The 15,000-nt window shown below is 30.5% G+C and overlaps 1 protein-coding gene across 1 annotated transcript in view; it reads left to right on the forward strand.

Moving 5' to 3' along the window:
* si:ch211-241b2.5 (uncharacterized) overlaps positions 1-15,000 on the forward strand; it is a 33,093-nt gene that overhangs the window by 13,070 nt on the left and 5,023 nt on the right. Inside the window, exons 5-8 of the mRNA XM_056447092.1 lie at positions 5,515-5,622; positions 13,181-13,255; positions 14,337-14,390; positions 14,659-14,761. Of these exons, the coding sequence (XP_056303067.1) occupies positions 5,515-5,622; positions 13,181-13,255; positions 14,337-14,390; positions 14,659-14,761 (340 nt within the window). The remainder of the gene's footprint in view (positions 1-5,514; positions 5,623-13,180; positions 13,256-14,336; positions 14,391-14,658; positions 14,762-15,000) is intronic.

Genomic DNA, 15,000 nt, shown 5'->3' on the forward strand with positions numbered 1-15,000 from the left:
CTAGAGGGCGCTTTATACATATTTGCGTACCTGAAATAATTTATTACGTAACTTAAGGTACGTTTTCTTGTGCGTTTCAGATTATAAATCTATTAGAGGGCGATTTCTACAGTTTTACGTCCCTGGAATACTTTAATACATTATGTAAAGTACGTTTTGTTGCGCATTTCAGATGCTAAATCCACTAGATATATGTTTTGTTGTGCGTTTCAGATGGCACATCTACTAGAGGGTGCTTTATACATATTTGCGTTTCTGAAATACTGTAATATGTTTTTTTTTAAGGTACCTTTTGTTGTGCATTTCAGCTGATAAATCCACTAGATATATGTTTTGTTGTGCGTTTCAAATAACAAATCCACTACAGGGCACTTTATACATATTTGCGTACCTGAAATACTTTATTACATTACTTAAGGTACGTTTTGTTGTGCGTTTCAAATTATAAATCTACAAGTGGGCGCTTTCTACGTTTTTACGTACCTGGAATGCTTTAATACGTTATGTAAAGTAGGTTTTATTGTGCATTTCAGATGATAAATTCACTAGATATGTTTTGTTGTGCATTTCAGATACCAAATCCACTAGAGGGCGCTTTATACATATTTGCGTACCTGAAACACTTTATTACGTTACTTAAGGTACGTTTTCTTGTGCGTTTCAAATTATAAATCTACTAGTGGGCGCTTTCTACGTTTTTACGTACCTGGAATGCTTTAATACGTTATGTAAAGTACATTCTGTTGTGCATTTCAGATAATAAATCCACTATATATACGTTTTGTTGTGTGTTTCAGATAACAAATCTACTAGAGGGCGCTTTATACATATTTGCGTACCTGAAATGCATTAATATGTTTTTTTAAGGTACGTTTTCATGTGCGTTTCAGATTATTAAATCTATTAGAGGGCGCTTTCTACGTTTTTACGTCCCTGGAATACTTTAATACATTATGTAAAGTACATTTTGTTGTGCATTTCAGATAATAAATCCTCTAGATATGTTTTTTCTTGTGCGTTTCAGATAACAAATCCACTAGAGGGCGCTTTATACATATTTGCGTACCTGAAATACTTTATAACGTTACTTAAGGTACATTTTCTCGTGCGTTTCAGATGACAAATCCACTAGAGGGCTCTTTATACATATTTGTTTACCTGAGTTACTTTACTACGTTATAAGTAAAACAAAAATTGTTTCAAATGAAAAATCCAATTGTGGGCGCTTTTTACATTTTTGCCTACCTGAAATACTTTAATATGTTATGTAAGATACGTTTTGTTGTGCGTTTCAGTTTAGAAATCCACTAAACGGCGCTTTCTACATTTTTGCATACATGAAATTCTTTAATACGTTACGTTAAATTTAGGTTAAATTATGCTTAAATGTATTTTCTGGAATAGAAAATCTATTGTATTCCCTCTTGTACACTTATGTGTAATTTCACCAACACTTTGTGGCCAATGCACACTATAATGCTTGATTTACATCAGTTGTGCATATTTGTGTGTTATATTTCTCCTACATGAGGTCATTTATGTTTAACTACTTTGTGGAAAGCTAGATTTTCTTTAAATCTCAGCCCAGGTCATTAGAAATGCACTTCTTAGCCCACATTTTTGTCAAACGTAAAATGCATTGCTTCTGATAGGCTTTGTTGCACTTTTCAGATGACAAATCCACTAGAGGGTGCTGTCTATGCTTTTGCAAATCTGAACTATGAGTGCGTTTTGTTGTACGTTTCAGATGACAAATCCACTAGAGGGTGCTGTCTATGCTTTTGCAAATCTGAACTATGAGTGCGTTTTGTTGTACGTTTCAGATGACAAATCCACTAGAGAGGGCTTTATACATTTTTGTGCATCTGAAATACTTTAATCTGTTATTTAAGGTACAAATTGTTGCACGTTTCAGATGAAAAATCCACTAGAGGGCGCTTTATACATATTTGCGCACCTTAAATACTTTAATACTTAGTTAAGGTACGTTTAGTTGTACGTTTCAGATGAGAAATAGACACTAGAGGGCACTTTCTACATTTTTTGCATACCTGAAATGCTTTAATATGTTAATTAAGGCACATTTTGCTTTTCGTACGTATATCACTGACCTAAACCCAACCAATAGTGTTTTTAAAAGCAAACATAAAAGAAAAGTACACTGCAACAACATACTTTTACCTTGATTTTACATTGCTTTAATCTCTCTTGTGTAACCATGCTTCACCTGAGTCAAACTCAAAAGCTCAACACCATACTATATGAGCTACGAGCAAACTGGCCACGCCAGAAAACAAGTCCATATGGCGATAGACAGGAGATGCAAACATGTTCAATCACAAATCATATAAACTGTTAAGTTGTTTATGGTATTTATTTTTGTATTAATAATACTAAAAGTATTTTATTTGTCTATAATATGTCCATGTACATATCATTAGTGTGAAAAAGAACAAAAGTTGTTGGTGTAATACTGCCCCCTAGTGCTCATTTATCTTGAACCTGCAGTCAAATGTAATTTGAAGTACATTTTTGTTGTTTGACAAAAATGTAGGCTAAAGCATGTATTTCCAATGAGCCTGTGTTGTTAAAAGCCTTCGTGCTGATATTATGAGCACTGGTAGTAGCAGTATATTATTATGTAATCAGATTCCAAAAGTCAAGTGCTTGTAATAAGGGTAAACTACTTTTTAAAGTACATGTAACCAAACTGCAGTTACTTTTATGGATTACATGATTGCATATCCTTTACACAATGGGAGTAAGTTGTTCCCAATTCATAGATTCTCCTCAGTTTTCTCTGTTTTTGACATTTATATATTTTTATGATAAACCTGCTTATAGATTCTTTGTGGTTTTGTGTTTCGTTGATTCTATCATCTGAGTTTCTTGTGTTTTTTAGATTAAACATTTGATGTCGCAGTGATATTGTTTTAAAAGTCATTATTTTCAATGTTGGGTTTTGTGATGTTGCTGTTTTATGTGCTTAATTTTAAGTGAATGTTTTACAATCATAAGATTTAGTTTTATTCAGTGTTACTCTCAGCAAATACAAAACTATATATTAGCTCGAATATTGTGAAGTATTAAACACTAGCACTTTAAAAAGAAGCTGTCATGGCTCTTGTTGCTGATAAACAATGAATAAATGTATTATTTCTATCAGTCAAAATAGTATGAGATCCTGCTTCATTATATGTGGCATCAAATAAGCTTAAGCACAAAAGTAATCTAAATGTAATCCAAAAGTAGTTAGATTACATTTGCATTCATGTGTGATCTAATAGATTACATTACTGACTACAGATTGTGTCATTTCTACAGAGTTTAATCTAAAAATAATAAAATATTTACATTAAACAAGCATCCTAGTGAAAAGTCAGTATATTAAGCAGCATCACAGAGAGCGAGTTTCTGTAGATACGTTCGTTTTTATGTGTAGGAACAAGTTTCAGCCTACAGATCTGAAAGTTGCTCTTATTTTCCGTTGTTTGTCTTGTGTGATGCAGATTTTCCTTCGTCTTTCTGCAGACGAGGCGGTGTTAATATGAAACCCATTTGGTATGAAAGAAAACTGATATATTTCCAATAAATAGGGAGGAGTACCTTTGTATTTTCCAGCAGACATACAGTATTGTGCCATAGTTATTCAGAAAAACCAATCATATGAAATTGCAACCTAAAGCAAGAGTTCGTCTTTCAGTGTGTGTGAAAGGGAGTGTTTTCTCTTGTGTAATAACAGCAATTATGTTATTACACAACTTATGTATTGCATTTGGTGCTTGATAATATTTTGAACAAGTGTTGAAAGAGCTGTAGTTGGCATAATTACATTTTTGTTGATTGTTTGTAGGTCTAAAATCTGTATATATAGTTGAAGTCGAATATATATCTGTATATATATAGTTCAAATATAGTTGAACCATTTAAGGACAAAATTATTAGCCCCTTTAAGCTATATATTTATTGATAGACTACAGAACAAACCATCGTTATACAATAACTTGCCTAATTACCCTAACCTGCCTAGTTAACCTAATTAACCTAGTTAAGCCTTTAAATGTCACTTTAAGCTGTATAGAAATGTCTTGAAGAATATCTAGTCTAATATTATTTACTGCCATCATGGCAAAGATCAAATAAATCAGTTATTAGAGATGAGTTATTAAAACTATTATGATTAGAAATGTGTTGAACAAAATCTGCTCTCTGTTAAACAGAAATAGGGGGAAAAAATAAACAATTCTGACTTCAACTGTGTGTGTGTATAGATAGATAGATAGATAGATAGATAGATAGATAGATAGATAGATAGATAGATAGATAGATAGATAGATAAAAACAGTTGATAGATAGATAGATAGATAGATAGATAGATAGATAGATAGATAGATAGATAGATAGATAGATAGATAGATAGATAGATAGATAGATAGATAGATAGATAGATAAAAACAGTTTATAGATAGATAGATAGATAGATAGATAGATAGATAGATAGATAGATAGATAGATAGATAGATAAGCATTATTATGAAGTAAAACAATGGACATAAATTGAATATAAATTAAACATTTGCTGAAATAAACTTAAATAAAAAAGGCCAAATAAAATGATACTTAATAATTGAAAAATAAAGAAAAGAAACAAAAAACAGTAACAAAACAAACCATAATAAAACGTGAATTGAAATCACAATGAAAAGTGTTAAATTAAATGAAGTAAAAGAATAACTAGAATTAAAATGAAAAGAGAAAACTGTCAACGTAAATGATAATAAAACAATTTAAATCAAAAACAAAAGTTCAATATAAATAAAAATATTATATTAAAATATTATTGAATAGCTTTTTAATATATGCATAAATGCAAGTGTATGTAAAATACAGTTGAAGTCTGAATTATTAGCCCCCTGTTTATTTTTTCCCCTAATTTCATTTTAACAGAGAGCAGATTTTTCCAACACTTTTCTAATCATAATAGTTTTAATAACTCATCTCTAATAACTGATTTATTTTATCTTTGTCATGATGACAGTAAATAATATTAGACTAGATATTCTTCAAGACACTTCTATACAGCTTAAAGTGACATTTAAAGGCTGAACTAGGTTAATTAGGTTAACTAGGCAGGTTGGGGTAATTAGGCAAGTTATTGTATAATGATGGTTTGTTCTGTAGACTATCGGAAATAAATAACTTAAAGGGGCTAATAATATTGACCTTAAAATGAATTTAAAACAATTAAAAACTGCTTTTATTCTAGCCGAAATAAAACAAAGAAGACTTTCTCCAGAAGAAAAAATATTATCAGACATACTGTGAAAATTTCCTTGCTCTGTTAAACATCATTTGGGAAATATTTAAAGGAAAAAAAAATTCAAGGGGGTTAATAATTCTGACTTCAACTGTATATTATAATCTAGATTAAATTTTTTTAATTTTTGTCCTACAGAAAAATACTCTGCATGCTTATTTTATTCACGTTTTAACCTTAATATTTTCTTTTTGCAGAAGAAATCCCTCTTCACGGTTCTGCTCTGTTTGTGTGGATTGGAGCCGTGATCGTTGTGCTTTTAGCCGTCATCTTCATCTCCATTATTCTGCATAGGAGAAAATATGGTACTTTGACCTCTACATGCCACATTTACACTTTAATTTGGTAGATACTTTTATCCAGAATTAATTACAAAGAACAGAAACAAGCTACAATTATTAAATGCAGAATGACGAATCCTAGTTTATTTAACATTGAATATGTATCAAGAAATATATATAATAATTTATTATTCATTCAATTTATACCATACAGTATATAGCAGTATAATCATCATTTCTGAATAGTGATAAACATTAAAATAAATGACTTCATCTTGTTACATGTAAAATAATATTCATATTAATATATATTTATCACAAAATTAATTTATCACAAAAAAACTGCATAAAGTTGAAATAATTTGATTTGTAATGTTGACTTGTAATGTAAACTCAAGTGTTTATAAACTTATGAATTTCTATCTTCTATTGGACACTAAGATATTTTGAAGAATGTTGAAAAAAAGCATCCATTAACATCAACAAAAATACAATGGAAGTCAATAGCTGTGTTTTTCCCCAGCATTCTTCAAAATATCTTCCTTTGTGCTTGGAGGTTGAATAAATTATGACATTTAATGTTTTTTGGGCTGAACTATCCTTTTAATGTGGAATATAATTCAGTGAATCGTTTACTTTCTGCCTTGGTTTCTCAAAGCAGGTCAGTTTTGTACACACTGATGTCTTGATCAGATATTTTAGGTGTAGCCGGTTTCGCTTTGCTTGATTGATTTGTTGTTTGCTTTAGAGAGTAAACACGTGAGTCAACATCATATGATATTGAAGAGCTTAAAAAGAAGGAAAGCCCGCTATTCAGTATCTGCAGGAAACAGAAAAAGAATAGAAACTTTTGTTCTGTCATCTGACACAGGTGACATAATTGCTGCCTTAAATATTTAAGTTGAATCAAATCAACATTTATAGTCATTTTTTAATAGTTGTTTATACTCGTAATAAATTGTACATTATTAACTGTTCCTTTTTTAAGTTATAAAAGTTGTTTTAAGTCATTTTAATGTAATTTAAGTTAAAATTACTCATATTGATTTTACTTGAAATTAAAGCCAACTACTGTAAAAATAGTTATTGCTGTCTTAAATGTTTAAGTTGAATCAAATAAATTTTTCTAGTCGTGTCAACTTACATCAATCAAACTGACTTAAAATGTTTAGTATAACTTAATTACTCAAGTTATTTATTACTCATAATACATTTTAAGTTATTAATTACTCTTTTAAGTTATAGAAGTTGTTTTAAGTCAGTTTAATGTAATTTAAGTTAAAATTACTCATAAGATTAGAAGGAATCAACTTAATTTAAGGCTGTAAACTACTGTAAAAATAAGTCTTGCTCTCTTAAGTTTTTAAGTTGAATCTAATTAACTTTTTAGTCATCGTAACTCACATCAGTCAAACTGATCTAAAATATTGAGTTAGTATAACTTAATTACTAAAGTTATTTATGACTCATAGAAAATATTAAGTTATTAATTGCTCCTTTTTAAGTTATAGAAGTTGTTTTAAGTCAGTTTGATGTCATTTAAGTTAAAATTACTCATAAGATTAGATGGAATCAACTTAATTTAAGGCTGTAAACTACTGTAAAAATAATTCTTGCTCCCTTAAGTTAAGTTGAATCTTTTTTAGTCATTTTAACTCGCATCAGTCAAACTGATCTAAAATATTGAGTTAGTATAACTTAATTACTAAAGTTATTTACGACTCATAATAAATTGTAAGCTATTAAATGCCCCTTTTTAAGTTATAGAAGTCGTTTTAAGTCAGTTTAATATAATTTAAGTTAAAATGACTCCTTACTCCTTGTTGCCTTAATTTTGGCAATTACTGTATGTACGCTGTAAACAAAATTGTTGCTTTCTTAAAATTTTAAGTTTCACTTTTCCAGTGATCTCAACTTGTATCAGTCAAAATGACTAAAAATATTAATTTAGTATAACTTTGCTCATTTTTTAAAAGTGATTTATTACTCATAATAAATTAAGTTATTAATTGCTCATGTTTTAAGTTATGGAAGTAGTTTTAAGTCATTTTAATGTAATTTAAGATAAAATTACTAAGTATTAAAATGACTAAATTATTAAAAATTTAAGCCAACTACTGTAAAACTAATTATTGCTGTCTTAAACGTTTAAGTATAAATGTTTAAGTAAATGAATCTTTCTAGTCCTGTCTACTTGCATCAATCAAACTGACTTAAAATATTTAGTATGACTTATTTACTCAAGTTATTTATTACTCATAATACATTTTAAGTTGTTAATTATTCCTTTTTAAGTTATAGAAGTTGTTTTAAGTCAGTTTGATGTCATTTAAGTTAAAATTACTCATTAGATTCATTCAACTTAAAAAAGGCAGCAAGAACATTTTTACAGTAGTTGACTTAAAGTTTAATCAAATGAACTTTTCTAGTCATCTTACCTTAGATCAATCAAACTGACTTAAAATATTAAGTTAGTATAAATTAATTATATTTTTTAAAGTTATGTATTACTCATAATAGATTTTGAGTTATTAATTACTCATTTGTTTAAGTTATAGAAGTTATGTCAGTTTAATGTAATTTAAGTTCAAATTACTCATAAGATTAGATTGATTCAACTTAAGAATTTAAGGCAGCTACTTTTATGTACACCGTAAACAAAATTGTTCATTCATTCATTCATTCATTTCCTTTTCGGCTTAGTCCCTTTATTAATCTGGGGTCGCCACAGTGGAATGAACCACCAACTCATCCAGCATCTGTTTTATTCAGCGGATGCCCTTCCAGCCGCAACCCATCACTGGGAAACACATACACACTCATTCACACACACATACACTACGGACAATTTAGCCTACCCAATTAACCTGTACCGCATGTCTTTGGACTGTGGGGGAAACCGAAGCACCTGGAGGAAATCCACGTGAACGCAGGGAGAACATGCAAACTCCACACAGAAACACCTACTGACCCAGCCGAGGCTCGAACCAGCAACCTTATTGCTGTGAGGCAACAGCACTGCCTACTGCGCCACTGCGTTGCCAAACAAAATTGTTGCTTCCTTAAATTTTTAAGTTGAATCAATTTAACTTTTCTCGTCATCTCAACTTACACTAATCAAACTGACCTAAAATATTAAGGGTCAATATTAAATAATATTTGCTGTTGTAAATTAAGTTGAATCAAATAAATTTTCCTATTCATCTCAATTTCAGCTTTCTATTCATCAATCAAACTGAGTAAAAGTATTAAGTTAAATTTTTAATTAAATAATTGTTGTCTTGACTTTTCTCATTAGAGTGCATGTGTTTTGCTTAGTGCTTTATTTGATCTGTGAATACAATAAAATAAAGACAGATTTCACGATACTTCCACATTTGACTGGTAATATTTAGATTTTTTATTGTGTTTATATATATCGTCTCTGTGGCGTTTCTGAAACTGGAACATGTGGAAACAGGAATGACCCTGTAAATTACCCTTAAATACCCTTAATTAACCTCTACTAATACTGACTGACCACAAACATAACAAAACACCTTAAGTCATTTTCCTTATAAAATAATTGCTCTTACTAAGTATTTGTAGGAATAAACTCAACTCTGCACATCACAAACACTCAATAGTTAAAGGGGTAGTTCACTTAAAAATGAAAATATACTGTTAATTTAATCACCCACGGGTCATCTGAGATATGAGAGGTGACTTTATTTCTTCAGTAGAACATTAGAGAAGATCTTGAGTTGAATTTGTGGCCTTTGGAGATTTATATAATGGCAGTGAATGGTTACTGTTTTTTAAGATTAAAATAAGCGCATACAAACGAGTCCAAATCAGTAGCTATGGCTCCTGATGACACACTGAGGTCTTGTGAAGCAAAATGATTGCTCTGTGTGAGAAATTAAACATTAGTTACAATATTATTAGCTCATATGAATCTGAATATGAATATATTCCATATGAATCTGCCATTGCATGTGCTTGAAAACTGGTGGTATGTTAAGGCAAGGGCTTGGGGATACAGTGCAGAGTAATGAGAACCATCTGTGTAAAAACAGCCAGGAAAGCAGGAAATGTATAAAACATGTTCAAACTGTCATGCATGTTTGAAAAGACATTTACACTGCCTGACAAAAGTCTTGTGGTGGATACCAGTTGTAAGAGCAGCAAATAATAACTTGACCTCTAGTTGATTATTTGTAAAAGTGTCAGAAGGTGGATTTTTCTGCTGAATCATCTATTGATCTGCATCCCAATCATCACAAATACTGCAGAAGACCTACTGGAACCCTCATACACCACCAAACTTGACTGATTTCTGTGAGAATCTTTGAAGAAAAAATCATGGTTTGGGGTTACATTCAGTATGAGGGCGTGTGAGAGATCTGCAGAGTGGATGATCAACATCAACAGCCTGAGGTATCAAGACATTTGTGCTGCCCATTACATTACAAACCACAGGAGAGGGCAAATTCTCCAGCAGGATAGCGCTCCTTCTCATACTTCAGCCTCCACATCAAAGCTCCTGAAAGCAAAGAAGGTCAAGGGGCTCCAGGATTGGCCAGCCCAGTCACCAGACATGAACATTATTGAGCATGTCTGGGGTAAGATGAAGGAGGAGGCATTGAAGATGAACACAGAGTCTTGATGAACTCTGGGAGTCCTGCAAGAAGGCTTTCTTTGCCATTCCAGATGACTTTATTAATCAGTGATTTGAGTCATTGCAGAGATGTATGGATGCAGTCCTCCAAGCTCATGATGGAGTCAGACACAATATTCATTCTGTTTCCACTGCAGCATGAGCACATATTCTATACTGGACATTATTGAAGGTTCAGTCACAAGACTTTTGTCTAAGCAAAGTCAGAACTTACTGACCTAATGAAATAATTAAAAATCAAGGCATGATCATATTTTACTGTGGTAAAATAAGTGTAATCTAGAGGTCTTTGCCTTTCATATAAGCCACTTCTGATACCAAATCATCAACTAGAAGTCAGGTTATTATTTGTTGTTCCTAAAACTTGGATAGGCAACAAGACTTTTGTCAGGTAGTGTTCTGTATGGCAGAGAAGGGTCCAGTTTACATGTTTGAAAGCATAAACACCAGTCATGATTGCCAAATTTTACCCATATGTGGAAAAATTGAATACATTAGATCTGTACATTTAGAGCGGCCAAAAAGAAGAGGGGCCTAAAATTTGGGTCATAAAGAGTCATACTTGGAGAGGGCTGTTGAAACAGGAACCAGCTGTGAAAACACAAAGGTGGAAGGAAGCATGGATAAAGAGTACAGCAAATTTCAGGCAGATCAGATTGTTCAGGAGGTCTCCTTGTGGACATCTAGGCTTTATTATAATATGGAATAAAGTCTATCTGTATTCACAAAAACCAGACAGCTTGATTTAATTAATTAGCCGGAATCATGACACTGTCCCTTTAAGGCAACTCACAGACTAGTTGAAACAGTGAGAACTTACCATTTTAAGTTGTATTACATATTCATAAACCTCAAGTAGTTTCAACTTACAAATTCATGTTGAAACCACTAATGTGAATTATTTTTAGATTAGATTAGATTAGATTAGATTAGATTAGAGTAGATTAGATTAGAGTAGATTAGATTAGATTAGATTAAATTAGATTAGATTAGATTAGGTTAGATTAGATTAGATTAGATTAGAGTAGATTAGATTAGAGTAGATTAGATTAGGTTAGATTAGATTAGATTAGGTTAGAGTAGAGTAGATTAGATTAGATTAGATTAGATTAGAGTAGATTAGATTAGAGTAGATTAGATTAGAGTAGATTAGATTAGAGTAGATTAGATTAGATTAGAGTAGATTAGATTAGAGTAGATTAGATTAGATTAGATTAGATTCGATTAGATTAGATTCGATTAGATTAGAGTAGATTAGATTAGATTAGAGTAGATTAGATTAGGTTAGATTAGAGTAGATTAGATTAGAGTAGATTAAATTAGAGTAGATTAGAGTAGATTAGAGTAGAGTAGATTAGATTAGAGTAGATTAGATTAGATTAGAGTAGATTAGATTAGAGTAGAGTAGATTAGATTAGAGTAGATTAGATTAGAGTAGATTAGATTAGAGTAGAGTAGATTAGAGTAGAGTAGAGTAGATTAGATTAGAGTAGATTAGATTAGAGTAGATTAGATTAGAGTAGATTAGATTAGATTAGATTAGAGTAGATTAGAGTAGAGTAGAGTAGATTAGAGTAGAGTAGAGTAGATTAGAGTAGAGTAGATTAGAGTAGAGTAGATTAGATTAGAGTAGATTAGATTAGAATAGATTAGATTAGAGTAGATTAGATTAGATTAGAGTAGATTAGATTAGAGTAGATTAGATTAGATTCGATTAGATTAGATTCGATTAGATTAGAGTAGATTAGATTAGATTAGAGTAGATTAGATTAGATCAGGTTAGATTAGAGTAGATTAGATTAGAGTAGATTAGATTAGAGTAGATTAGAGTAGAGTAGATTAGATTAGAGTAGATTAGATTAGAGTAGAGTAGATTAGATTAGATTAGATTAGAGTAGAGTAGAGTAGAGTAGAGTAGAGTAGAGTAGAGTAGAGTAGATTCAACTTTGTCACATAACCAAGTACAAAATCTAGTTTAGGTCTAAGCAGGAGTGCAATAGCAGCAATTGCAGAATACAGGTATAAGTGGAATTATAGTAAAACTATGGTCATATTTACAGATGGATGTACTATGAACATTATATTCAAGTTGTATTAACTAGAATCAGAGATTTACAATAGATGAATATATGTACAGGATGCTATTAATAATCAGAAGTATGCAGATATATATGAATATAATTACAAATGTACTACATGTGCAGTGGATATATACAATTCCAGGTGAATTAGTGCAAGGTAGTGCAATGAATATGTGCAGTTTTAAATGTGCAAATATTAAATTAAATAATTAAATAATGCAGTGTTTATAGGCAGTGTAAGTCCGAAACTCAAAACTGTTGTGATCACGTGACAACAATATAGCGTGGAACTATTTTTAACTCATTCCTTCACTTACTATTTATAAAGATGTGTCTGATTCTGTCCTAAAATAGACTGTGATTGATGAGTTTTGTGAGTCAGCAACATGTGATGTAGAGATCTTGTAGCGTTTATCATTATCAGCGTATGAGGAAAAAGAAATAACCAGGTTATATCACAGGTAAATCCCACATTAGTCACTCACGTGTGGAGGAAACAAAATCATATTAAAAGAATTCAGTTTTCTCTATTTGTAGTATGTGTATATATATATATATATATATATATATATATATATATATATATATATATATATATATATATAATGATATTGCAATTTTGGGATTTTCTGACAGCCTGTTTTCAGAAATAATCATGACGGTTGCATTTTTTTTTTCACGATGTTAATATTGTGTGTGTTTCTGTCAACAGCTGATTGTCATAAAATCATTACTATGCAAAAAAATTCTGTTTCATTTCCTCTTTTAATGTGCAGCCATGGGTGAGTTCCAATAAACTATCATAAAACGTGTGTGTGACCTCTGCTTTATCTGTTGACAGGTCAGAAAAACAGAAGAAATGAAGCCTCTAAATGTGCTTTCCTCTTCCCACATTCATCCTCTGTCAACTCTGACTGTGAGTGTTTAAAATCTGCATCATTTCCAGCAAGTCATTGAGCTTGTTATGATCAATATAAGGTTACTGTAAAAGAACTGTAAAATCAGCATGCATGCAACACAGGCAAAAATACCTAAATTCCGATATGGGAAGTTATATTATAATCAGATTAAGAGTTTTATGATTATAAAATACTACAGTTTTTTAAAATTATATATTGTTTATAAATATATGTATTACTTTATGTATAATCTTTAAGCAAGGAAATATATTATCAATAATATATAATAGCTTGACTTAATAAAACAATTACTAAATTAATATATTATTGATAATTTTAGAAATCTAACTAAATATTTGTGCATTTTTTAAATAATTAATATATATAATTAATATTATATATGTAATAATATATTTTTAAAAAGTAATATTAATAATAAATATTAATAATTATATTGTAATAATGTATATAAATGTATAATAAATATATATATATATATATATATATATATATATATATATATATATATATATATATATACATACATATACACATTTTGATTAAGGGTGGAGCTAAAATCTGCAGGACACCAGCCCTCCAGGAACAAGTTTGGTGACCCCTGATATATATATATATATAATATAAAATAATATAATATAATATAATATAATATAATATAATATAATATAATATTAATTATTTCTTTAAGTATATATATATATATATATATATATATATATAATTGTTTTTATTTTATTTTTATTTACTTTAATACTAATATTTATTAAGATAAATCATGTAAATATGAATATAAATATTTAACAATTTAATTTATATGTAATTTATATATAATACATATTCAAAAGCATGTACATACATATTTACGTAACAATAACTACATTAATCAAACTGTATTGTAATATTATAAATAAATATTCTTGCTCTTTAAAATATAGACAAATGCTTAAATGTATTACTATATATATATTTCCTCTTGCTGCACAAATGCATGAAGTAATCCTTAGTGTTTCTAACTTTAACACTCTTTCTCCATTGCATTTTATTGACCAGTGCTTTTCATGTGGATTTCATTTCCAGCTCTACTAACAGTGAACGAGAACAGGACACACACACAGGAGAAATCCTCAGCAGGTAAAGCCCCTCATTATGATCATGAGTTAATAAATAACCCGCGGACACACACACTGACTTCAGCAGGAACAGTAATGGTCACACTTTTACTCATTTGTCTGTAAAGAGCAAATAAAAACTGTCCTCATCCTGTTCTGAAGCACATGAATCTGCAGGATACATGTGGTAAACATCTGCAGGATACATGTGACTGTAATAAATGCTTGAGTCAGATGTGATGTGATGATGTTTCTGCCCTTGTGACTCTTTTTGTGTTGAATTTGTGCAGAAAAAACTGCGTCTCTGAGGGATTCACTGACACAACAGTATTCCCAGCTGTACACAGAGACAGAGATGAAGAGGAAACTGAGGTCATATGAGCTTCGCAGCAGGTTAGTCACGCGCGTGTGTATGTTAAACATGACACAACATGACAGGAAGCTTCTTAGAAATCCAGCAGATTACTGTGCACGACGATAGAGTTCACATACTCATGCATAAACATACTCACACATAGCCTTACACATACACACTGTTCACACATACACAGTCTCGCATGTAAATACAGTTGAAGTCAGAATTATTAGCCCTCCTGATTTATTAGCCCTCCTGTTTATTTTTCCCCCAATTC

The sequence above is a fragment of the Danio aesculapii genome, chromosome 21 (assembly GCF_903798145.1).
Source record: "Danio aesculapii chromosome 21, fDanAes4.1, whole genome shotgun sequence".
NCBI classification, from domain to species: domain Eukaryota; kingdom Metazoa; phylum Chordata; class Actinopteri; order Cypriniformes; family Danionidae; genus Danio; species Danio aesculapii.